This window comes from Aotus nancymaae, unplaced genomic scaffold (genome assembly GCF_030222135.1).
Source record: "Aotus nancymaae isolate 86718 unplaced genomic scaffold, 86718_ANA_hifiasm-v0.15.2.pri h1tg000019l, whole genome shotgun sequence".
Classification (NCBI taxonomy): Eukaryota; Metazoa; Chordata; class Mammalia; order Primates; family Aotidae; genus Aotus; species Aotus nancymaae.
The window spans coordinates 5,608,355-5,634,882 of record NW_026988431.1 but is presented as its reverse complement, the minus strand read 5'-3'; the positions used below and the strand labels follow the sequence as shown (position 1 = coordinate 5,634,882).

The 26,528-nt window shown below is 41.8% G+C and overlaps 1 protein-coding gene across 3 annotated transcripts in view; it reads left to right on the top strand.

Annotated features, from left to right (window-relative positions):
- ZCWPW2 (zinc finger CW-type and PWWP domain containing 2) overlaps positions 1–26,528 on the top strand; it is a 408,857-nt gene that overhangs the window by 13,424 nt on the left and 368,905 nt on the right. For all 3 annotated transcript variants that reach the window (XM_064378597.1, XM_064378599.1, XM_064378598.1), the window contains exon 2: positions 25,148–25,491. In XM_064378597.1, coding sequence (XP_064234667.1) covers positions 25,148–25,491 — 344 coding nt within the window. The remainder of the gene's footprint in view (positions 1–25,147; positions 25,492–26,528) is intronic.

Below are 26,528 nucleotides of genomic sequence, written 5' to 3'. Positions count from 1 at the left end.
TTGAAGAGGTCCTTTACATTCCTTGTTAGTTGTATTCCTAGGTATTTTATTCTCTTTGTAGCAATTGTGAATGGCAGTTCGTTCTTGATTTGGCTCTCTTTAAGTCTGTTATTGGTGTATAGGAATGCCTGTGATTTTTGCACATTGATTTTGTATCCTGAGACTTTGCTGAAGTTGCTTATCAGTTTCAGGAGCTTTTGGGCTGAGATGAGGGGGTCTTCTAGATATACAATCATGTCGTCTGCAAATAGAGACAATTTGACTTCCTCCTTTCCTAATTGAATACCCTTTATTTCTTTTTCTTGCCTGATTGCTCTGGCTAGAACTTCCAGTACTATATTGAATAGGAGTGGTGAGAGAGGGCATCCTTGTCTAGTGCCAGATTTCAAAGGGAATGCTTCCAGTTTTTGCCCGTTCAGTATGATATTGGCTGTCGGTTTGTCGTAAATAGCTTTTATTATTTTGAGATACGTTCCATCGATACCTAGTTTATTGAGGGTTTTTAGCATAAAGGGCTGTTGAATTTTGTCGAAGGCCTTCTCTGCATCGATTGAGATAATCATGTGGTTTTTGTCTTTGGTTCTGTTTATGTGGTGAATTACATTTATAGACTTGCGTATATTGAACCAGCCTTGCATCCCCGGGATGAATCCTACTTGATCATGGTGGATAAGCTTTTTGATGTGCTGTTGTAATCGGCTTGCCATTATTTTATTGAAGATTTTTGCATCTATGTTCATCATGGATATTGGCCTGTAGTTTTCTTTTCTTGTTGAGTCTCTGCCAGGTTTTGGTATTAGGATGATGTTGGTCTCATAAAATGATTTGGGAAGGATTCCCTCTTTTTGGATTATTTGGAATAGTTTCAGTATGAATGGTATCAGTTCCTCTTTGTATGTCTGGTAGAATTCGGCTGTGAACCCATCTGGACCTGGGCTTTTTTTGGGTGGTAGGCTCTTAATTGCTGCCTCGACTTCAGACCTTGTTATTGGTCTATTCAGGGTTTCGGCTTCTTCCTGGTTTAGGCTTGGGAGGAGGCAGCTGTCCAGGAATTTATCCATTTCCTCCAGGTTTTCTAATTTATGTGCATAGAGTTGTTTGTAATAATCTCTGATGATGGTTTGAATTTCTGTGGAATCTGTGGTGATATCCCCTTTGTCATTTTTTATTGCATCTATTTCATTATTCTCTCTTTTCTTTTTTATTAGTCTGGCTAGTGGTCTGTCTATTTTGTTGATCTTTTCAAAAAACCAGCTCCTGGATTTATTGATTTTTTGAAGGGTTTTTCGTGTCTCTATCTCCTTCAATTCTGCTTTGATCTTAGTTATTTCTTGTCTTCTGCTAGGTTTTGAGTTTTTTTGATCTTGCTCCTCTAGCTCTTTCAATTTTGATGATAGGGTGTCAATTTTAGATCTCTCCCTTCTTCTCATGTGGGCACTTATTGCTATATATTTTCCTCTAGAGACTGCTTTAAATGTGTCCCAGAGATTCTGGTATGTGGTGTCTTCATTCTCGTTGGTTTCGAAGAACGTCTTTATTTCTGCCTTCATTTCATTGTTTATCCAGTCAACATTCAGGAGAAAGTTGTTCATTTTCCATGAGGCTGTGCGGTTCTGGGTTGGTTTCTGAATTCTGAGTTCTAACTTGATTGCACTGTGGTCTGAGAGACTGTTTGTTATGGTTTCCGTTCTTTTGCATTTGCTGCAGAGTGATTTACTTCCAATTATGTGGTCAATTTTAGAGTAGGTGTGATGTGGTGCTGAGAAGAATGTATATTCTGTGGATTTGGGGTGGAGAGTTCTGTAAATGTCTATTAGGTTTGCTTGTTCCAGGTCTGAGTTCAAGTCCTGGATATCCTTGTTAATTTTCTGTCTCGTTGATCTGTCTAATATTGACAATGGTGTGTTGAAGTCTCCCACTATTATTGTGTGGGAGTCTAAGTCTCTTTGTAAGTCTTTAAGAACTTGCCTTATGTATCTGGGTGCTCCTGTATTAGGTGCATATATATTTAGGATCGTTAGCTCTTCTTGCTGCATTGATCCTTTTACCATTATGTAATGTCCTTCTTTGTCTCTTTTGATCTTTGTTGCTTTAAAGTCTATTTTATCAGAGATGAGAATTGCAACTCCTGCTTTTTTTTTCTCTCCATTTGCTTGGTAAATCTTCCTCCATCCCTTTATTTTGAGCCTTTGTGTATCCTTGCATGCGAGATGGGTTTCCTGGATACAGCACACTGATGGGCTTTGGCTTTTTATCCAATTTGCCAGTCTGTGTCTTTTGATTGGGGCATTTAGTCCGTTTACATTTAGGGTTAATATTGTTATGTGTGAATTCGATCCTGTCATTTTGGTGCTAGGTGGCTGTTTTGCCCTTTGGTTGATGCAGATTCTTCATTGTGTTGATGCTCTTTACCTTTTCATGTGTTTTTGGAGTGGCTGGTACTGGTTGTTCTTTTCTATGTGTAGTGCCTCCTTCAGGAGCTCTTGTAGAGCTGGTCTGGTGGTGATGAACTCTCTGAGTTCTTGCTTGTTCACAAAGGATTTTATTTTTCCTTCACTTATGAAGCTTAGTTTGGCTGGATACGAAATTCTGGGTTGAAAGTTCTTTTCCTTAAGGATGTTGAATATCGGCCCCCACTCTCTTCTGGCTTGTAGGGTTTCTGCTGAGAGATCTGCAGTGAGTCTGATGGGCTTCCCTTTGTGGGTAACCCGACCTTTCTCTCTGGCTGCCCTTAGTATTTTCTCCTTCATTTCAACCCTGGTGAATCTGATGATTATGTGTCTTGGGGTTGCTCTTCTAGAGGAGTATCTTTGTGGTGTTCTCTGTATTTCCTGGACTTGAATCTTGGCCTGCCTTGTTAGGTTGGGGAAGTTTTCCTGGATAATATCCGAAGAGTATTTTCCAGCTTGGATTCATTCTCTTCGTCACATTCAGGTACACCTATCAAACGTAGATTAGGTCTTTTCACATAGTCCCATATTTCTTGTTGACTTTGTTCATTCCTTTTTACCCTGTTTTCTCTAATCTTGCCTTCTCGTTTTATTTCATTCAGTTGATCTTCGACCTCTGATATCCTTTCTTCTGCTTGGTCAATTCGGCTGTTGAAACTTGTGCATGTTTCACGAAGTTCTCGTGTTGTGTTTTTCAGCTCCATCAATTCGCTCATATTCCTCTCTAAGTTGTCCATTCTTGTTAGCATTTCGTCAAGTCTTTTTTCAAGGTTCTTAGTTTCTTTGCATTGGGTTAGAACATGTTCTTTTAGCTCACGGAAGTTTCTTATTATCCACTTTCTGAAAGCTGATTCTGTCATTTCATCACCCTCATTCTCCATCCAGTCTTGTTCCCTTGCTGGTGAGGAGTTGTGATCCCTTGTAGGAGGAGAAGTGTTCTGGTTTTGGGTGTTTTCATCCTTTTTGCGCTGGTTTCTTCCCATCTTTGTGGATTTATCCACCTGTTGACTTTGTAGTTGTTGTCTTTCTGATTTTGGTAATTTTAAGTCTGCTGTGGCAGAACTCATAAACCCCCTGCTCTTCCCCCCAGGTGTTCTGTCCCAGGGAGTTACGGTTTTATGGTGTTCCCCTGTGCGGTTGCTGTTTTCCCTGCCCACAAGGTGGCAGGCTATCACACTCAGTTTGCAGAGGCTTCGCTAAGCTGCTGTGGGCTCCACCCAGCTTCGTGTGAATTTCTGGGTGTAGTTAGAACTGCTTCCACGATGTTGGCCCGCCCCTGTAGTGACGGAGTCTCTGTAGTGGCGGATTGCCTTGTTAGATTGCCCTGGGAACAGCAGGGTGCCTATGGAGAATGCCCCTCCTCCACAGAGCTGGACCGTCCCGGTTTCAGTTGTGTTTCAGGTCTTCTTGCTGGGTAAGAGGGGACACCGTCTCATCTGATCTGCCTCCGGAGCCGCTGCGTTGGCTAAAGCCGCGGCTCTGAGATTCGTGGCGCTGGCCTGGCTCCCCGTTTCAGCTCCCCTTGCTGGCTTATAGGGGACTCAGACTCTCTCACTTTGTACAGTGAGCCGTTGCCTCAGGGTGCCGGCCCAGCGGCTGCGCCGTTCAAGCCAGCGGCACCAGCGGCGCTGGCGACCCGTGTGGCTTCTCTGCGTGTGAATCTCCTGGTCTGTGGGGAGTAAAAATCAGTCTGGAAATACGGCGTCCACTCACCCTCTGTGCTTTCTCTCGGAGCTGCATTCCCGAGTTCCTCCTAAGCGGCCATCTTGGATCTCCCAAGACAAGATTCTTTATCACTCCCCAAAAATCACACTAGCTTACTAGCAATGGACCCAAACCAAGAAGAAATCCCTGATTTACCTGGAAAAGAATTCAGGAGATTAGTTATTAAGCTAATCAGGGAGGCACTAGAGAAATGCAAAGCTCAATGTAAAAATATAATAAATAAAAAACAAATACAATAAGTGAAGGGAGACACATTCAATGAAATAGATAGCTTAAACAAAAAACAATCAAAACTTCAGGAAACAATGGACACACTTATAGAAATGCAAAATGCTCTGGAAAGTCTCAGCAAAAGAATGGAACAAGTAGAGGAAAAAAATCCAGAGCTTGAAGACAGGATCTGAATTAACCCAATCCAACAAAGACAAAAAATAAAAATAAATAAAAATATGAACAAATCCTCCAAGAAGTCTGGGATTATGTTAAATGATCAAATCTAAGAATACTTGGTGTTCCTGAGGAATAAGAGAAATCAAAAAATTTGGAAAATATATTTGGGAGACTAATCAAGGAAAGCTTCTCCAGCCTTGCTAGAGATCTAGACATCCAAATACAAAAGCACAAAGATTACCTGGGAAATTCATCACAAAAAGATCGTCACTTAGGCACATTATCATCAGGTTTTCTAAAGTTAAGATGAAGGAAAGAGTCTTAAGAGCTTAAAAGCACCAGGTAACCTGTAAAGGAAAACCTATCAGATTAACAGCAGATTTATAAGCAGAAGCCCTATAAGCTAGAAAGGATTGGGGCCCTATCTTCAGCCTCCTCAAATGAAACAATTATCAGCCAAGAATTTTGTTTCTAGTGAAACTAAGCTTCATACATGAGGAAAGGTACAGTCTTTTTCCGACAAACAAATGCTGAGAGAATTTGCTATTACCAATCCACCATTACAAGAACTGCTAAAAGCAGCTCTAAATCTTGAGATAAATCCTGGAAACACAATAAATCCTGGAAACACAGCAAAACAGAATCTCTTTGAAGCATAAATCTCACAGGACCTATAAAACAAAAATAGGATTTACAAAACAACAACAAAAAGCAAGGTATACAGGCAACAAATAGCATGATGAATGGAATGGTGCCTCACATCTCAATAGTAACATGGGATGTAAATGATCTAAGTGCTCCACTTAAGAGATTAAGAATTGCAGAATGGGTAAGAATTCTATCCATTCTGCAATTCTTCTGCTAACTATCTGCTAACTATCTGCTAACTATCCAGTTAACTATCTGCTAACTATCCAGCCAACTATCTGCTGCCTTCAAGAGACTCACCTAACACATAAAGACTCAAATAAATATAAGGTAAAGGGGTGGAAAAAAAACATTTCATGCAACACCACAAGTGAGCAGGAGTAGCTATTCTGATACCAGACAAAACAAAAACTTTAAAGGAACAGTAGTTAAAAAAGACAAAGAAAGACATAACATGATGATAAAAGGCCTTGTCCAACAGGAAAATACCACAGTCCTAAATATATATGTTTTTAACACTGGAGCTTCCAAACTTATAAAGCAATTACTAATAGACCTAAGATAGGAGATAGACAGCAACACAATAATAGTAGGAGACTTCAATACTCCACTGATAGCACTAGACAGAAAGTCAACAAAGAAATAATGGATTTAAACTGTACACTGGAAAATGGACTCAACAGATGTATACAGAACATCTCATCCAACAACTGCAGAATATATATTCATCAGTGCATAGAATGTTCTCCAAGATAGACCATATTATAGGCCACAAAACAAACGTCAATAAATTTAAGAAAATTGAAGTTATCTTATGTACTTTTTCAGACTACAGTAGAATAAAATTGAAAATCAACTCCAAAAGGAACCTTCAAAACCATGCAAATACATAAAAATTAAATAACCTGCTCCTTAATGATCATTGGGTCAAAAATGAAATCAAGATGGAAATTTAAAAATTCTTTGACCTAAATGACAGTAGGTACTGATAAAACCTATCAAAACCTCTGGGATATAGCAAAAGTGGTGCTAAGAGGAAAATTTATAGCTCTAAATGCCTACCTTAAAAAGTCTGCAACAGCACTAACAGATAATCTAAGGTCAACCTCAAGGAAGTAGAGAAACAAACAAAAAAACCAAACCCAGCAGAAGAAAGGAAACAACCAGAATGAGAGTAGAACTTGTGCGACCCCGGCTGTGGGACCCCGACCCACAGGAGCAGGCAGGCGCTCGATCGACACGAGGCAGGACGCGTGGTGACCTGTACCGGCTTTATTGGGATCTCCGGGCGACTCGAGCGGGCAGGGAGGAATCGCGCGCGCTTTCTTTGTTCGGTCGGCTTTATAGGGACAGAGGGCCAGGGGCGGTGGAAGAGCTGACCTGGCAGGTAGTAATTGGCTAGGTTGGTTGCTGGGCAGGAAGCCTGCCGGGCGGGAGCTAGTGGGACGGAAGGTTACGGGAGAGCTGATGGGGCGGATGGTGATTGGTTTAGTGAGTTGCTGGGCGGGAAGGTTGCTGGTCTTGCCAGGGTAGAGTGAGATAAGGGACCCTCCCTGTGGGGGAGGAAGGGCCTCCTTTATGGGGGATTAGGCCCTTTCCACATGGCTGGGGGACGGGGCCGAAAAGCCCTCAACCAGACATTCCCAACTCCTTAAAGAGGAAAAGGGCAGCGGTCGTCCTTCTGGCTACTTCCTGCTGACTTTGGGGCAACGTGGGGTTGGGGTAGGAGTTAGGATGTCTGGAGAGGTGTGTAGCGATATTCTGGCCGATCAGACACGGGCTGGAGCATCATCTGGTGGATGGTGACTCGCGTGAGTTCTTGGAAGTGCCGCTGTAAGAACTGTAAGAAACAAGGAGCAATGAGCAGGAGCAAACAAATGATTACCAGGGGCCCGATTAGCGGGGATAAGAGGGTATACATAGAGGAAGACCACCACACTGTGGCATCAGCTGAAAATTTTTGATTTTGTAGGTTGGTTTTGATTTTTTGTAGGTTTTCGATTCTGGTTTCTACCAGGCCAGATTCATTAATGTAGTAGCAGCACTCTTCTTGCAAGAAGATGCAGGTGCCCCCTTGTCCAGCGGTGAGTAGGTCCAGAGCCCTCCGATTTTGTAACGCAACCTGAGCAACAGAGGTGATTTGTCTTTGGAGGGATGCAAGGGATTCAGCAGAGTTTTCAATGGCAGCCTGTAATTGAGAGGCAAGTTGGGTTATTCTGGAGTGAGTTTGGACTAGTGCTCCTCCTCCCAACCCTGCGGCCACTGCCGAACTGGCAAGGGATAGGCCTACAGCTAAAGGCAGGAATGCAGCTCTCCGAGAACGGTGGTGAGGCACTTGGAGCATTTGGTATTCTGCCAGTGAGTAGACAGTTAATCGGGGGACGAGAGTTACTGGGAGGCATAAAAGGGTTGATACTTGGCCCTTGTGGAGGGTTTTTGACAAGGTGTTATTACACCAAAAGAACGTTCCTTGTGGAGCAGTTAAGTTGGTAGTTACTGGAAAAGTTTTGTTACAGCCAGTGAAGTTTCGGCCTAAGGAGTAGCATACTGGCAACTGTGTTAACTCAGGTGGAGTGTAGAGATTTACTCCCTTGATGGGAGGAAAGGGAGGAGTAGAGGCCGAGGTGCGGGTGTTTGGAGGGATGGGATAGGGGACAGCAACAAAAGGGGTTTGGCCTAATACGGCACACATGAAACATGAGGTGAGGTCAGTTAGTCCAGAGGCGTTAGCAACTTTAAGTCCTTCCCTCAGAAAAGTGAGCCAGGAAAATGGGGACGAGGATTTTGGCGAGCTTAACTGATTGTTGAGGATTTGTTCCTGTTGCTTAATGTCGGAGTGAACCTGGGGGGTCGTGCGGACGTATGCCCGCCATATGTACAGGTGTGAGGAGGGATAACTTGTGTCAACCGAGTTATAAAGGGCTGCCTTTTGATGGGAAGTCCATCAGGCATCCCAGGGGTCGGAAATCCGTAGTGAAAGTCCAGTCGGTGTAGAGATAAGGGGAGAAGGATCGCCACGACTTGAGGTTTTTAAATGTTTTTTACAGGTGCCCCAGGTGCATCCCATGCAGGACTTCCAAGAGGTGGAGGCGCACTCCCCAGTTTGTTCATAGTTGAAGCATAGGAGAGATCTAAGCGAGTTGGGCACATTGTAAAATTGGGTGAAGTTTAGGGAAATGGGGGTTTTGCATCCGTCGGGGGGGCAATCAGAGGTTGTTAAGAGCTGGTTGTGACTATAGGGAGGAGTGTCACAGATAAAGGCGGTCTTGGTATAATTTTCAGTTAGATAAAACCTCCAGACATAGGGGGTGTTGCCCTTACATTTTGGTAAGTTTGATAGACAGAGGGCCAGTAAGAATAGTTTTCCACAGTGGGGAGGAGCCATGTGGGACCCTCTTGACCCGTGACAGATGAATCCAAGACTGAATTTCTGCGATTTTGATTACCGACGGGGTGGTGAGGATGACCGTGTACGGGCCTTCCCACCTTGGAGTGAGAGGTTTCGGTGTCAGAGATTTTATAAGGACCGAATCCCGTGGAGAGATTTTCTGAGTGCCGTCGGATGGCTGAGTAGGTTGGGGAAGAGAGGCGTTAGCGTGTTCGCGGAGAAGGCTCCGGAGAAGGGTGAAATAAGGGAGGTATTCTCCTAAGGGAGTAGTGTCAGGAGGTGATGGGGTTGAGAGCAGGAAGGGGCGACCGTACAGCAGCTCAAATGGACTGAGCTGTGATGGGCCCCGAGGGGCTGCTCTTAGTCAGGCGAGGGCAATGGGAAGCAAGGTTACCCAAGACTGGCGAAGCTCTAACATGAGCTTCGTTAGCTGCTCTTTGATGAGGCCATTGGCCCGCTATACCTTACCGGAGGATTGTGGGTGGTAAGCGGTGTGTAACTTCCACTGAATTCCTAGGGCAGTAGAGACAGCGTTAGTAACCTTGGAGACAAAGGCAGGACCATTGTCAGACTGGATGGTAGCCGGGAGTCCAAAGCGGGGTATGATGTCCTGGATTAGATGGGTGGTTACCGTTTCTGCAGACTCAGATGCTGTAGGGTAAGCCTCAATCCAGCCTGAAAAGGTATCCACAATGGTTAAAAGATATCGGTACTGCTTGTGTTTAGGCATATGAGTGAAGTCAATTTGCCAATCTTGGCCTGGAAGAAACCCTCATAATTGGTGGAGTTGTTTGCGGGGGTGGCAGGACCCCTGAGGGTTAACCCTGGCACAGGTGAGGCACTTCGCATGGACCTCATGAATGGTTTGGGAGAGACCGTCTGGATGTAAGAGTGGACTGAGGAAGTGGAGCAGGGCCTTGGGCCCGATATGAAGAGAGTTGTGAATATCTTGGATTATTTGAGTTCGTTGTTGTTTTGGGAGAATGAGAAGGTTGTGTTTAAAGGCCCACTTATCTTTAAATGCAACTCCTGGGGTGTTTTGTAAGGATTGTTTTTCTTGATCTGAGTAACATGGGCTGTATGATTTGGACAGGAAATAAAGATGGGCAGGGGGCGGGTGATTCCTTGCAGTGTCCTTAGCCACCCTGTCAGCAAAGGCATTGCCTTCTGCCACTGTGGAGCCAGTGGTTTGGTGTCCCTTGCAGTGGATGATTGCCACTTTGTTGGGGAGTTGGATAGCTTGAATGAGATTGGCAATAAGTTTGCCATTTAAGACAGGGGTACCTTTAGTGGTGAGGAAACCCCATTCTTTCCAGATCATGCAATGGGAGTGGGCAATGAGAAAGGCGTATTTTGAGTCTGTGTAGATGTTAACTTCTTTGTCTCTGGCCCATTTTAGGGCCTGAGTGAGGGCCACTAGCTCGGCCTGTTGTGAGGTGGTGCCCAAGGGAAGGGAATGAGTTTCAATGATGTCTGTTTGTGTGACTACAGCATAGGCAGCCGTCTTGGGGCCAGAAGGATGTGGGATGGAGCTGCCGTCGACAAACAGAGTGAGGGCTGTCGGCAAAGGTGTTGACTGGAGGTCTGGGCGAGGGGACTGTGCCTCAGCCAGGATTTCAGGACAATGGTGGTCTGGAGTGGGTCCTGAGGGGGTGGGAAGAAGAGTGGCCGGGTTTAAGGCCGCACAGTGTGAAAGAGTGATGTCAGGATTTTCGATGAAGAGTAGGTGTATTAGTTGGATTCTGGATGGCCCCAGATGTGGCAGTGACCGGTGAGTGAGGAGTTCAGTTAGCCTATGAGGGGAAAACACCTGAAGGGGAAGCTGTAGGTTGATTTTAAGGGCTTCAGTGGTGAGGGCAGCCGCCGCAGCCAGGGCGCGGAGACATGGCTGCCATCCCTTTTCAGTGGGGTCGAGTTGTTTGGAGAGGTAAGCCACTGGTAAGAGGGTGTTTCCCACTGGCTGCGCTAGGACTCCTACTGCAGTGTGGGACTTTTCATCTGTGTACAGGTGAAAGGGCAGGCTGGGATTGGGCAAGGCCAGGCTGGTGGATGTACATAAAGCTTTGAGGAGTGTCCTAAAAGCCTGGGTAACCGTGCCCTGGGAAGAGAGTGGTCCCGTAGGGGTTTCAGATGCGGCCTGATACAGAGGTTTGGCTAGGGCCGCATAGTTAGGTACCCAGTGGCGGAAAAACCCAACCAAGCCCAAAAAGGAGAGTATTTCCTGGGCTGACTGCGGGGGCTGAAGAGTTCTAAGAGCCTGTAGCCGGTCGACCGTGATGGACTTTTTCCCGGGCGTTAACTGTAACCCCAAGTAGGTGATTGAAGAGGAGGCTATTTGGACCTTACCGGGGGATACTCGGTACCCCTTGCCACCTAAAAAGTTCAGGAGAGCGGTGGTGGCCCGTATGCACTCAGGGCGACTGGGGGAACAGACCAACAGGTCGTCCACATATTGGAGGACTGACGAGGGCGTAAGGTCACAATTGAGTAGGTCATGGGCTAATGCCTGCCCAAACAGGTGGGGACTGTCTTGAAACCCCTGAGGGAGGACCGTCCACATAAGTTGCTGGGAGACTCCTGTGAGGGGATCTTCCCAGGTGAAGGCAAAAATGAAGTATGAGCTCGGATCGAGGGGAATGGTGAAAAATGCATCCTTAAGGTCCAGCACCGAAAAGTAGGTAGTGTCTGGAGGGATATGTGAGAGCAATGTGTAAGGGTTGAGGAAAACTGGGTGTATGGGAACAACTGCCGCGTTGACTAGACGTAAGTCCTGGACCAGCCTATACTGCCCTGAAGGTTTGCGGACAGGAAGGATAGGGGTGTTACAAGGGGAATTGATAGGGATTAAGAGGCCACAGCTTTTAAGCCGTTCAATGATGGGCCTGAGGCCAACGCGGTGAGCCTTGGAGATGGGGAATTGGGGGCGGCAAAGGAACTTAGGGGAGTGTTCTTGGAGGAGGATTTTAATGGGCTGATGGTGAGTCGCTACTGTGGGACTGTCTATGTTCCAAACCTGGGGATTAACTTTGGGGAGAAGGGCAGATAATCTGTCTGCGGATTGTGGACATTCGGGAGCGTAGGCCAGTAAGAGAAAGTCACACTGAGCGGTTGGGGAGAAGGTAATGCTGGTGTTTAGTTTGGAGAGGATATCTTGGCCCAGTAAGGGCACCGGGCAAGATGGAATTACTAAGAAGGAGTGAGTAAACTAGATGGGGCCGTATGAGCATGTAAGTGGCAAGGTCTGGCCTGGGGTGCTAGGAGTTCCATCAATCCCCATAATAGAGACCTGGGAAGGAACAATTTGTCCAGGATAAGTGGGGAGCACAGAATAGGTAGCCCCCGTGTCGAGCAAGAAGGAGACACTTTTACCCGCTACCTTGAACGTAACCCTGGGCTCGGCAAGGGTAACTGGAGTTGGGGAGCCAGGGCACCACTACTCGTCCAACAGCCCCAGCAATTCTGGGAACGGGGAATTCTGGGTGTCTGGATCCTGGGTCGTGGAGCCAGGTTCCAGGCCTCCAGCGGATACTCCCTGCTGCCCAGTGCGTCAGCCTGGAGGGGCTGGGACCCTGGGTAAGTTGGGGCAATCCGACTTCCAGTGTCCCATGAGCTGACAAATAGGACAGGGCTTAGTAGGCAGACGAGGCTGGGGGCATGTTGAGGACCAGTGTCCTTCTTTTCCACATTTGAAGCACGCTCCAGGAGGAGGGCAGGAGTTGCCTCTTGGCTTTTGGGTTCCTGCCGGCCTCAGAGCGGCAGCTAGCAAAGTGACTTTCTGCTTCATTCGGGCTTGGCGGGCTGCCTCAGCTGTGTCCTCCCTGGCATTAAAAACTTTAAAGGCCATTTTTACCAGGTCTTGTATGGGGGTTTCCGGACCCTCCTCTACCTTTTTAAGTTTCTTCCTGATATCGGGGGCAGACTGGGAAATGAAATGGGAGGCTAGGACCGTGGCCCCATTTTGGGATGCCAGGTCCAGTCGAGTGTAGCGGACAAGAGCCTCCTGTAAGCAGCCAAGGAAAAGGGCGGGGTTTTCATCTGCCTTCTGGGTGACTTCCCTGAGTTTGTCATAATTTACAACCTTGTTGGAAACTATATCCATGCCCCTAAGAAGGTATAAGATCATGCGGTCCTGTAGTGGGATGTGGGACCCGGTATGCGCCTGGTAGTTCCACTGAGGATCAACATTGGGAAGAACTTCAGTACCCACAGGGATTTGGTTGGGGTTTAGAGCATGATCTCTATCTGCCTGGTGTCTGGCCACCGCCAGGATGCGCTCATGTTCTTCAGCAGTGAGGGTGGAAGTACAGATGACACGTATATCGTGCCAAGTAAGGCTGTAAGCCTGAGTGAGGTATTGGAACTCCTTGATATAAGTAGAGGGGTCGGCTGAGAAAGAGCCGAGCCTACGCTCGATCTGAGCTAGGTCCTGGAGAGAGAAGGGGACATGTACCCTTACTAAGCCTTCCGACCCGGCCACCTCACGGAGAGGTGCTAGGAGTGTAGGCTGGTGTGAGCGGGTGGGGGCCGCCACCGGGGAAGTAGGAGGGAGTGGTGTTTGTGGTGTGGGAGGGGTAGTTGCTGGAGTAGCAGGAAGAGGGGGAGGAGCCTCTAGGGCGGGAGGTGCAGGAGGAGCGGTCGCAGGGGAAACAAAGGAGGGAGGAGTTTCCGAGGCGGGAAGCGTGGGGGGAGTGGCTACTGGAGAGGCAAGAGAGGGTGGGGCCTCTGAGGCAGGGAGCGTGGAGGGGGTGGCCGCTGAGGGAACAAAGGGAGGAGGAGTTTCTAAGGCGGGAAGCGTGGAGAGAGGGGGGGAAGGGCTGACAACTGGTGGTAACTGGCGACTGGGGTTGACGGGAGGAGACAGATGAGTTTCCGGAGCCACGGGGGCAGAGCCAACGGCAAGAGGGGGAGGGGACAGGTGGTCAGGCAGGTCCTCCTGCACTGAGTAAGGCGGGGGAGTGGTGGCGGAAACGGTGGAGGATTTACAGTAAGGAACCTGGGCTAGGAGAACTTGATGTGTGGAACAAGCAGAGCAAAGGTCCGGGTGGGTACGGAGATCCCAAAAAGCCTGCACATAAGGCACCTCGCACTCTTTGCCGGTGCGGCGGAAGAAATTATCAAGATCACGAAGGATGTTGAAATCGAAAGTACCAGTTGGGGGCCAATGTGACTGGTTATCGAGCTGGTACTGAGGCCATGCCACTTGAGACAAGAAAATAAGTTTCTTTCGTCTTAAGGTTTGCGAGTATCCTAATTTGGAAAAATTTCGCAACAAACACCCAAGAGGAGTGTTAAGGGGTATTTTGGACTCTGTGTTCCCCATGGGTGGCGCGGCAGTGGTTCCCTGCCAACTACCGAGTAAATGTAGGAAGAGGCGTCCCCCAAACACTACAAACACTCGGCGAATTGGAAAGAGTAAATGTAGGACGAGGCATCCCCCGAACACTACAAATACTCGGAGAATTGGAGAGAGGAAGAGTCAGAGAGGGCGTCCCCTGTCCGGCGCTTCCAGAAGGCTCCTGGAGCCTGGTTGGAGGATCGTGCTTGGGCCGGCCGGCGCTTGGCGAGAGATCCGTGGAGTTGGAGTTGGGAGGGCCTGCCGTGCGCCCCACAGGGAAGGAAAGGTAAGGCAGGAGAAGAGTAATAAAATCAGTCCTACCTCACTCAGAGTGCAGAACGGCCAGATCCGGAGGGGTCGCCGGGGGAGGGGGCTGCGGGCAGCCCAGCAGCCCGAACCTCCCGGGTTTTCGGCACCAGTTGTGCGACCCCGGCTGTGGGACCCCGACCCATGGGAGCAGGCAGGCGCTCGATCGACACGAGGCAGGACGCGTGGTGACCTGTACCGGCTTTATTGGGATCTCCGGGCGACTCGAGCGGGCAGGGAGGAATCGCGCGTGCTTTCTTTGTTCGGTCGGCTTTATAGGGACAGAGGGCCAGGGGCGGTGGAAGAGCTGACCTGGCAGGTAGTAATTGGCTAGGTTGGTTGCTGGGCAGGAAGCCTGCCAGGCGGGAGCTAGTGGGACGGAAGGTTACGGGAGAGCTGATGGGGCGGATGGTGATTGGTTTAGTGAGTTGCTGGGCGGGAAGGTTGCTGGTCTTGAGTCAGGCCAGGGTAGAGTGAGATAAGGGACCCTCCCTGTGGGGGAGGAAGGGCCTCCTTTATGGGGGATTAGGCCCTTTCCACATGGCTGGGGGACGGGGCCGAAAAGCCCTCAACCAGACAGAACTAAATGAAATTGAAACAAAAAATACAAAAGATAAACAAAAAGCTAGTTCTTTGAAAAGATAAATAAAACTGATAGACTATTAGCAAGTTTAACCTAGAAAAGAAGAGAGAAAATCCAAATAAGCTCAATCAGAAATGAAATAGGAGACATTACAGCTGACACCACAGAAATACACAACATTATTCAAGGCTACTATGAACACTTTTAAACACATAAACTAGAAAACCTAGAAAAGATGGATAAATTCCTGGAAAGATAGACTCCTCTTAGCTTAAATCAGGAAGAATTAGATACCCTGAGCAGACCAGTAACAAGCAGCAACATTGAAATGGTTATTTAAAAATTACCAACAAAAATAAGTCCTAAAATTGGCACATAGACCAACAGAACAGAATACCCAGAAATAAACCCAAATACTTAGGTAAGTCAGTGGATCTTCGACTAAGCAAATAAAAATATGAAGTGAGGAAAGGATACCCTTTTCAATAAAAGGTGTTGGGATAATTAGTTAGCCACATGTAGGAGAATGAAATTTGATCCTTATCTCTCATCTTATACAAAAATCAACTCAAGATGGATTAAGGACTTAATCTAAAACCTAAAACTATAAAAATTCTGGAATATAATATTGGAAACCCTTTCTAGACATTGGCTTAGGCAAGGACTTCATGACCAAGAAACTAAAAACAAAGAAAAATAGCTGGGACTTAATTAAAGAGCTTTTTCATGGCAAAGGAACAGTCAGCAGAATAACCCAGAAGGTGGAAAAAAAATCTTCACAATCTATACATCTGACAAAGGACTAGTATCCAGAATCTACAATGAACTCATATAAATGAACAAGAAAAAAAAAAAAACCATCAAAAAGTGGCCTAAGGACATGAATAGACAGTTCTTCGAAGAAGATATACAAATGACCAACTAACATATGAAAAAATGCTCAATATCATGAATGATCAGGGAAATACAAATTAAAACTACAGTGCGATACCACCTTACTTCTACAAGAATGGCCCTAATAAAAAAAATCAAAAAACAGTAGATGTTGACATGGATATGGTGAACAGGGAACATTTCTACACTGCTGGTAGGAAAGTAAACTAGCACAACCACTATGGAAAACAGTATGGAGATTGCTTAAAGAACTAAAAGTAGAACTACCATTTTACTGGCTTTGTACCCAGAGGAAAAGAATTCATTTTATGAAAAATATACCTGCACATGAATGTTTATGGCAGCACAGTTTGCTATTGCAAAAACATGGAACCAAGCCAAATGCCTATCAACCAACCAGTGAATAAAGAAACCATTATATATATATGAGATCAAATATTACTTAGCCATTAAAAAGAATGAAATAATGGCATTCACAGTGACCTGGATGCGATTGGAGACTATTTTTCTAAGTGATATAACTCAGGAATGGAAAGCCAAACATCATATGTTCTCACTCGTAAGTGGGAGCTAAGCTATGAAGAGGCAAAGAATGACACATGAACTTTGGTGACTTAGAGGGAAATGATGGAAGGGGGATGAGGGATAAAAGACTACAAATAGGGTGCAGTGTATACTGGTTGAATGATGGGTGCACCAAAATATCACAAATCACCACTAAAGGACTTATGTAACCAACAGCATTTGTTCCCCAATAACCTATGGAAATCAAAACATTTATTTTGAATTCATTTAGACACATATTCTTATCACATCTCACAGAAAAAAAGAAAATATAAGTAACATAAATTTGTTTATGAAATTCCTAAAGCTTATTCATATGAGTACTTTTCCTAAATCATTTTTCAATTCCATCTTCGATGTCTATCTTTCCACATAATATTGCTATGCTCTGAATGTCTGTGTCCCCCAGAATTCATATTTGAAATCCTAACCCCCAAGATAATAGGATGTAGAGCCTTTGGGAAGTGGCATTAGGTGGTAGGGATTTGCAACCTGAACATACTAAGGCAGGAAATTGCTACAGAGAAGTGGAGGTGCTGCTGTAATAATTTCCTAAAAATGTGATAGTAGCTTTAGGGTAGAGGCTTGCAGAGTTTTGAGGGGCATGCCAGAAAAAGCATACATTGCTGTAAATGGACTGTTAAGGGTAATTCTGGTGAGGGCCCAAAAAGAAAAGAGGAGTGCAGTACAGAATGTCTCAATCTTCTTAAACAATACCTAAGTAATCCTGAGGAGAATGTTGGTAGAAATACAGACAGTAAAGGCCATTTTGATGAGAGGCCATTCTCCAATGGAAATGAGGGACATATCATAAAGCAATAGAGGAAGGGCCATCTTTGTTATAATGTGATAAAAAATTGGCTCAATTGTGTTCAAGTTCTAGTGTTTTGTGGAAGGTAGAACTGTGAGTGATTAAATTGAATATTTGGCTGAGGGAAGTATCTGAGCAAAGTGCTAAAGCTGTGGCTTGGCTCCTCTTGACTGCTAATAGTAAAGTGTAAGAGGAGAGAAATGATTTAAAGATAGAATTGTTAATCGAAACAGGAGTGCTTAAAGATTTGGAAACTTCTCAGCCTCCACATATAGTAAAGAATGAGAAAGCATGTTCAGAAGAGAACATGAAGGGTGTGACCTAATGATCATCTGATAAAGAAATTAGCCATCTCAAAAGAAGCCAAGATCTATTATCCAAGAAAATGGAATAAAATGGGAGAGTGACCCTGAAAATGCTTTAGAAGTCATCAGTGTTCTTGAAACACTTTCATGGTCACTGTTGTCTAGTCATAGCATGAGAAAATCATTGTGCACTTTTTGGTGAGCTTATACTTTAACTTATCAAGTCCATTCATGTATAGGAAATGACAACTACATCATGACTTTGAGAGGATATTGATTGGAAGATATAATGTGATTGCTGAGATATCTGAATATAAAAATTTGCGTCTTGGCAATTATGAAATATCTAATTTTTTGTGATACTTTTAGTTTTAAACAGACAAGGACTCCTTTTTGCTTCCAGGATAATAATGTCTATTAATCTAATGTGGTAAATAAGACTCTCCTGAGTTTTTTCACCCTTTCTATGACCTTTGCTTCCCTTAAAAAGTGTTCTAACAGCTCAGCTCAATATTTTTGTACATGCTTTGCATCTTTATATGTTCATGCATGTTTTCACAGAATTTTCTTTTTTTTTTTTTTGACAGATGAGGTCTTGGTCTGTTTGCCAGGCTACATTGCAGTGGTGTGCATAGATCACTGCAGCTTCCAACTCCTGAGCTCAAGCAATCCTCCTGCCTCAACCTTCTGAATAATGGGAATACAGGTGTGCCCCATCACACCCAACTAATTTATTTATTTTTGGTAGAGATCGAGTCTCACTGTGTTGCCCAGGCTGGTCTCAAACTCCTGGGCACAAGTGATCCTCTCGCCTTGACCTTCCAAAACGTGGAGATTACAGGCTTGAGCCATTGCATGTGGTCTTTCCTCTTATGCGCTTCTTTCCTCCTTCACCTCGCCAAAGTGAACTACTTATCTTTTCAGGTTCAGCTAAAATGCTAGCTGCTCCATGCATCCTTCATGGAGCCCTCCTATTTTAGGAAAATTTTCTCGTTTGTGTTCTCCTAGGTATTTGTACATCTAACATTTATCACACTGTAATACATTTACCAACTATTTTATGGAACTTGGCATCTATGTTTTTCTGTTGATGAAGTCAGGAACAGGGATTGTTTCTTGATCACCTTTTGTTCACAGTGTCTAACATTTAATATATCAGTGTCTAACATTTAATAGGAACTCAATATTTAAATTAATGCTTAAAGTCATCCGTTTATTCAAAAAATATTGAGTATCTATAGTGTGCAAAATAATATACTAGGAATTCAATATAGGGTAGTAAGTAGTACTTTTATTATCCCCAGGTATGGGATCAGAGATTTTGAGTGGTTAATTTGCCTAGTAAAATGTGGTAGAGTTGTCTGACTGAAAATTGAGTGTCAGCTGGGTGTGGTGGCTCATGCCTGTAATCTCAGCACTTTGGGAGGCTGAGGCAGGCAGATCACAAGGGTGGATCATCCTGACCAATATGGTGAAACCCCCTCTCTACTAAAAATACAAAAAATAGCTGGACGTGGTGGTATGTACCTGTAGTCCCTGCTACTCAGGAGGCTGAGACAGAAGAATTGCTTGAACCTGGGAGGCGGAGGTCCCAGCTACTCAGGAGGCTGAGGCAGGAGAATCGCTTGGACCCGGGAGGCAGAGGTTGCAGTGAACAGAGATCATGCCACTGCACTCCATCCTGGTGACAGACCCAGAGTCCATCTCAAAACAAACAAACAAAAAAGATAATTGAGTGTCCATAACCATTCACATCCATTTCCTTGAACTTAAGACTTTATAATTTTAAATAGACATTCTGTGTTTTCTATTTTCTAAAATTTAATATTTTGGTTTTCTGCATTTTCTGGTTCAATATAACTAAGTTATGAAATAAAAACAAAAATTGAGCAAAGCAAATACTGTACTCAGCATAGCTTTGCATTTGTCAATGTTTTATAAACTAATTGTAGTCTACTTAGGTATGATTGTAGAGGGATCCCTTCAAAGACTCTAGCATTCTTGTGATCGCATTTACTTCCTCGTTATTTGCATCATCTGTATGTGGCAGGAATTTTGAAAAACAGCAAAGTGTTGGAGAAAAGGTAATGGAAACAATGAGAATATGGTTTGAAAAGAATAAGTATTTTATGATCTGTATTCTAAATTCTATTAGCCTGGATAAAACATATCAAATCTAAAATACCAAGAGGTTTAAGTTAGATGCAATTGAAAATGAGTATCACTATTTAAGTAATAATGACATTTTCTTAGTGTTAATTTATCTTCTCAGTATTATCCACTATAAGAACCAACCTCCTAAGAAAATCTGAAAACCTTATCTACCATTTAAAAGTAATCTTTTAATCCCCTTAACATTTTATAATAGACTTTCATAATGAATTTCCATAAGCTTTCCATTGATGTGGTGCCACAAACTTAGAGCGGTTTTTCTTTTATAGCAATCCATTGGTTGCAAGTTGGACAAAATCCTAGGTGATTGAGTGACAGTAATTACTTTATTCTGTCTTCTCTCTCATACTTCATTTATTTGCATTATTAATATTGTCTAGTCTGTTTCTTTGTAGATATTTTTAAGCGACTATTTTGTGAGGAATAGTTTTATCTAGATAATATATTCTATAAACTTTTAATAAATATAAATTTGTTTAGTTAAATGTAACTTCAATACGTTGTATTATAGTAATTGTAAATGAATAACTGAAAGGCACATTTGTGAAACCCTCTTAAGTTATGGCATCTCCCACCTTTTCAACAGGAGACCTCACATATGACCAGCTTACATGTGGTCTTAGTGAAGATTCCAGTGTCAATTTGATGTTAAGTATTAGTAAAGTCTATTTTTTCTTATGAAATAAAAATAAATAGAATGTCCTTGAAAGAACTTGTTATTGATAATCTCATTCTTTCTAGAACTGTACTCCAAATATTTTCCCTCAGCTCAGTTGTCCACGCAGAGTCTCAATACCTGCTTCAGACTTAGAATTTTCTGGATCTCTTTTGGTACAGGGAAAGACATCTAAAACAAAGGAATACAGAGCCCAGAAATAGATTAATGTGCACATATATGAATTAGAATAAAGAGCCATTTTGGATCAATTACTAAAAGATAAATAAATATTATTTATATCATTGGTTATCTACTTAGACAAAAAGTAGAGTCTTCCAACTTAATCATTCACAAACACAGAAAATTCCAGATGACTTAATTTTTTTTCTATTTTCTCCTTCTTTTTTTTTTTTTTTAAGACAGAGTCTCACTCTGTCACCCAGGCTAGAGTGCAGTGGCACGATCTTGGCTCACAGCAACCTCAGCCTTCCCGAGGTTCAAGCGATTCTCCTGCCTCAGCCTCGTGAGTAGCTGGGATTACAGGCACCTGCCACCACGCCCGGCTAATTTTTGTATTTTTAGTAGAGACAGGGTTTCGCTATGTTGACCAAGCTGGTCTCAAACTCCTGGCCTCAAACTATTCACCAGGCTCGGCCCCTCAAAGTGCTGGGATTACAGGCGTGAGCAACCACGCCCAGCCACTATTTACTCCTTTTTTCTCACTATCTTTATTCAATGAATACTCTTAGGTGTAGCAAGTAATAATGGTAAAGAAACTGGAAAACATATGGAAAATCTAAATGAGCATTGTAGGAAACATACGTGATAATTATAACTAATTTTGAGGTATAAATGCAAAATAATACTCCGATGCTGGAAAGAAATGAGATAAAGACACAAAGTCCATCTGAATTAAAACATTCTGTTATTTTGAAGAAGGTAGAGATATTCATTAATTTATACCTTGTTAAATCGCGTATTAAGAGTAGTATTGGCCGGATGGGGTTGCTCATGCCTGTCACCCCAGCGCTTTGGGAGGCCAAAGCAGGCGAATCACGAGGTCAGGAGTTCAAGACCAGCCTGGCCATCCTCGTGAAACCCCATCTCTATTAAAAATACAAAAATTAGCTGGGCGTGGTGGTGCATACCTGTAATCCCAGCTACTCAGGAGGCAGAGGCAGGAGAATTGCTTGAACTGGGACCTGGGAAGCAGAGGTTGCTGTGAGCTGAGATCGCGCCACGGCACTGCAGCCTGGGCTACGGAGCAACACTCTGTCGCAGAAAAAAACAAAATAGTATTAAGGGTAACTATTAAAGTAATAAAAATAACATAAACTTGCTAAAACCAGTATAGAGAAGAATAAAATTAATTTTTTTCAATACAAGTTAGAAAAGGAGAAAAGTAAAGAAATAGCATAATAAGATGTGCACAAAAATGCAAGTATATCAGTGTCAAAATAAAGTATATGAACTAAAACCACTGGTTATCAGATCATATCTTAGATTGGATAAAAATGCAAATCCCAACTATATACTCTTTACAGGAGGCAGAGGGGAAAAAAAAAAACCCTTAGTATTGGAAAGGCTAAAAGTAAAGAGATGGTAAAAGTTATAACCAGGACCAGGCCAATCAAAAACATAATTACTATCTTAATTGCTATGTTAATAGTGGACCAAATAGATTTTAATAGGCAAAGAATATTATTAGGGATAAATTGCATCGTTACATAAAATGAGAAAGAATTCACAAGCAAGATGTAACAAATCTGAACATATACATATTTAATAAGCAAAGAAACGACAAAATTGTGTGGATAAATTGACAAATCCACAATTACTATGGGAGATTTTAACAGCCCTTTTAGTAATTAATATATAACGATTTAGTATCGATAGAGAAAACTAACCCCACAATCATAAAATTTTATTTATAATGGTTGACACAAGCTTGGTATAATGATTAAATGTACACCTTGCACCCAACAATTGAATAATACATATCGTTTTTCTGCACACATATAACATTCACAAGTATTAAGTAGGACCACAAAACAATTGCCAGAAAATCAATATCACACAGATTATATTCTCTAAACAAAATACAATTGCATTAAAAATCAATAACAAAAAGATAACTCTTAAATACCCTTGCCTTCTGATTTTTTTTTTTTTTTTTTTTTTTTTTTTTTTTTTTGAGACAGTGTCTTGTTCTGTACCCAGGCGCCAGGCTGGAGTGCACCTCCGCCTCCCAGGTTCAAGCAATTCTCCTGCCTCAGCCTCCTCAGTAGCTAGGACTACAGGCGCACGCCACCACGCTCAGCTAATTTTTGTATTTTTAGTAGAGACAGGATTTCACCATGTTGGCCAGGATGGTCTCAATCTCTTGACCTTGTGATCTGCCCTCCTCGGCCTCCCAAAGTGCTGGGATTACATGCGTGAGCCACCACGCCCGGCTGAATTTTTTAAATTAAGTAACTCATAGGTGAAAGATGAATTGAAATCGTGTATTTAAAACTAAATAACAAAGCGATACTGAGAGAGGAATGTATAACCTTGAATGTTCATATTAACAAAGACTGAAAATGAATTAACTAAGCATCAGCTCAAGAAGGGAAAAATGAGAGCAACAAAGAATGTCCAAAGAAAGTAAAAAGAAAGAATTAAGAAAAGTGCAGCTATTCATTAAATAGAATTCAGAAAAATAAGGAGACTTAAATTCTGGTTGTTTAATAAGTTCTGACAAGAGAAATGAAAAAATGAGAGGGCATAAACTTCAAAGTGAAAGAGAAATATAGTGAGAAATATAGTAGATATACTAAAATTCATAAAATTTATGTTGAAATTAGAAAATTCCTCCCTTAGGCAAACTTTCCATAAATGGGGGAACATTTTTCACTTCATTTGATGAGACTTTTACAATCTTGGTATCAAAACCAGACAAAGACAAAAGGAGAAATAAAATAATAGACAAATGTTATTTATACATACATGTGGAAAATCTTAATTATTAATGAACTAAATAAGGCAATGTATATTAAAAACTTATGAGGTATAACCAGGTGGAGATTATCCAGAATGCAAGTATAGGCTATTATTCAAAAATCCATCAATACAATGTACTCAATTAATGATCTTAAAAGAAAAATCATATATTTATCTCAGTATATGCAGAAAAGAATTTGATTAAATTAAACACCACATTATGATTAATAACAACAAACAAATCCTTTTGGTAAGCTGGTAATAGAAGGAAAACAACTTTCTGTAACCTTTTAATGATCTCTACAAAAACCATACTCCCAACGTAACAATCAAACATTGGAAGCATTCTCTTTAAAATTAGGAGAAGAAATCTACTATCATGGCTTCTGGTCAATATTATACTGTCTTAGCCAGTAGAGTAAGACAATATATGAAGATTGGAACTAAACAAGCAAAAAAAGGTGTTACACACACAAACTTGATGTGAAGGGAAAGTCTAGCAAAGGACAGGGACTCTGTGAGTAACATATAATCTGGTTCCAAAGACTGAACTCAATCACTTCTGCTTTACTGACTCGTGACCCAGAGAGTAGAGAAAAAATTTATTCACTTCAGTTACAATGCACATTGCAGTTTGCTCCTTATGCATTTTCTCATCAACTAAAGAATTAACCACATTAATACAAATATCATTAGTAAAAGTTTTTATCTTCTGCTAGATTTGATTCTGCATTTAGACTTTTTCACTTTTTCAATATCATAAACAGTGTTACACTGAATATTTTTGTCTTTGTATGTGTTGGTTGGTCTTTTTAAAATTTATTTTATTACATTTGCGTGAGTGGGATTAATAGGTCAAAATTTTTGAACTATGGCTTTTGAAATATATTGACAAATTTCTAAAGCAATTTGTAGTGGCCCTGGTAAGGTATATGACAAATATAAGTAAGTGAGCTTCTAAATATATGATTAACTTATGAATGAAAGGGTTCTTTAAATGGTGCTTATACTTGGTTAGTAGTGTTTTACTAATTCATGTATATGGTACATCAGTCTTTCCATTTTTAAGAAATAGGCTTTGTATTGCAAAATAAGTTGCCAATAATTAGTTTTACTTGTATTTTATTTATAATATTTCTTATTACATACATTGTTATTGAAGCTAGAATTTGGGGGCTTTGTTATACAATTCCAATATTTTATATGTTTAACATTTTTCTAACTAGAAAGCTCTGAGAAATTGAATTAATAATGAATAAAAGGTAAAACTATTTTAAGAGATTTCTTTAACTTAAAAAACGTTAAATTTTTATATGTTGAAATATTTTGCTGCATTTCATTTCCTGAGACAGAAGAAAAGGATTATTTGGTCATGCTGTATATATACCCAAGAAGCAGTACAAACTAATGGGTAAGATCACAAACTTAGACTTAAACTGCCTGCATTTAAATTCCAGCTATACTGTGTACCAGCTCCAGGACCTTAAACAAATTGCTTTACTTTTCTTAGCTTCAGCTTTGTCTGTAAAAATGGGCATAATAAGGTTGTTGGGAAGACTATATGAGTCATGTGTATAAAGCACTTAGAATATACCTGGTGCATAGTCAGCATTCAGTAAGGCTTAGCTGTTATCATGGCAAAATATACTTGATAGATACCAGATGTGTGCTGTATAGTCGGTCAATAGAAATTATAGTTAACCTCTACTTCCCTTTGGCTCCATCATATTTTTCTATTTTTAATTTTGGGGCATTTTAGGATCAGAACGATTGTTGTTTCCAGTTTGTTCCTTTGTTTCTAGATAGGTGGAAACAACGTGTTCAACATATGCAGTCTTTGAAGGATAGAGGATGGGTGCAGAAGATATCAAAGAGAAATTTCTCTGATTTTGGTTTGAATCCTCATTCTGTTATTTTCTTCTTTCTTATTTTCCAGATTAAATGCCTTATGGATAAAGAAAATTTGGATGGTAAGATTGAATATTGTAACTATGCAATGGATTCCTCAGTGGAAAACATGTATGTAAACAAAATGTGGGTTCAATGTGAAAATGAAAATTGTTTGAAATGGAGATTGTTATCAAATGAGGATGCAGGCAAAGTTGATCATAATGAACCTTGGTACTGCTTCATGAACACTGATTCAAGATATAATAACTGCTCAATTTCTGAAGAAGACTTCCCTGAAGAGTCTCAGCTTCATCGGAGTGGATTTAAGATTGTCTATTCACAGCTCCCTCTTGGAAGCCTGGTTTTGGTAAAATTACAGAATTGGCCAAGGTAAGGTTTGTGCTGTTTTATTACTTTTGAGGTGTAGTCTTGCTAGGTTTATGGATATTAAAAATCTTTTCAAAGAGTCAACATTTTTCTTTTGTCTACTTGTTTCTTAATTTCTTATCATTGTTCTTTTCCATATTTCTTTGGGGTTTTTTTCAAGCTTTTTAAATTGGGAGGTTAGGTAACTGAATCCAAATCTTATTTTCTTCCCAATATAGGCAATTAAAGCTATAAATTTCTCTCTAAGTAGTGCTGTAGCTTCATCATACAAATTTTGATATGTTTTATTATTTTGAAATATTTACTGATTTTCTTTGTGATTTATTTTTGAAATGGGTTATTTAGAAGAAGTGTGTCTTTACTGAATATTGGGGTATTTTAATGCATCTTATTGAGTTCTCATTTAAATCTGTTGTAATCAGTTCCACTGAATCATATTGTGTGGCCCACCATACCTTCTTGTGGCATATCTTATGAATATTTCATGACCATTTGAAAAGAATGTATTCTATAATTGTTGCCTAGATACCTAAAAATTTTTTTCTTTAGATTTATGTAGATTTATTATATTGCAATATTTCTCATCCTGGGCTGGTTTTCCCAAGTAGGCAGTGTGCACTTCCAGTATATAACTTCAAGTGTTATTTTTATCTAAGGTTTATTATAACCTATTATGTTTGTTCTGTTGCATTGCTTTGATTTTCTTACTTTAGGATTTTGATATTACTTATGGTGGATCTTCTTTGTCTATCTTTTGTATTACTTTTTCTTAAACTGTTTTTATCTTTTCAATTTTTCAAATTTAAATTTTTCTTTTTTGTTTTTCTGAAAGGTATTATCAATGGCTTTTGTGTTTCTTCTAGTTTAGTCTTTTTTGTTAAAATTATTTCATCACCTAGGTATTAATCCTAGTACCCCTTAGTTATTTTTCCTGATCCTTCCACCTTCCACCTTCTGGTAGGCCCTAATGTCTCTTATTCCCTTCTACATGTCTATGTGTTCCTGTTATCACTTCTTTTTTTTTTTTTTTCAGTTGTTCT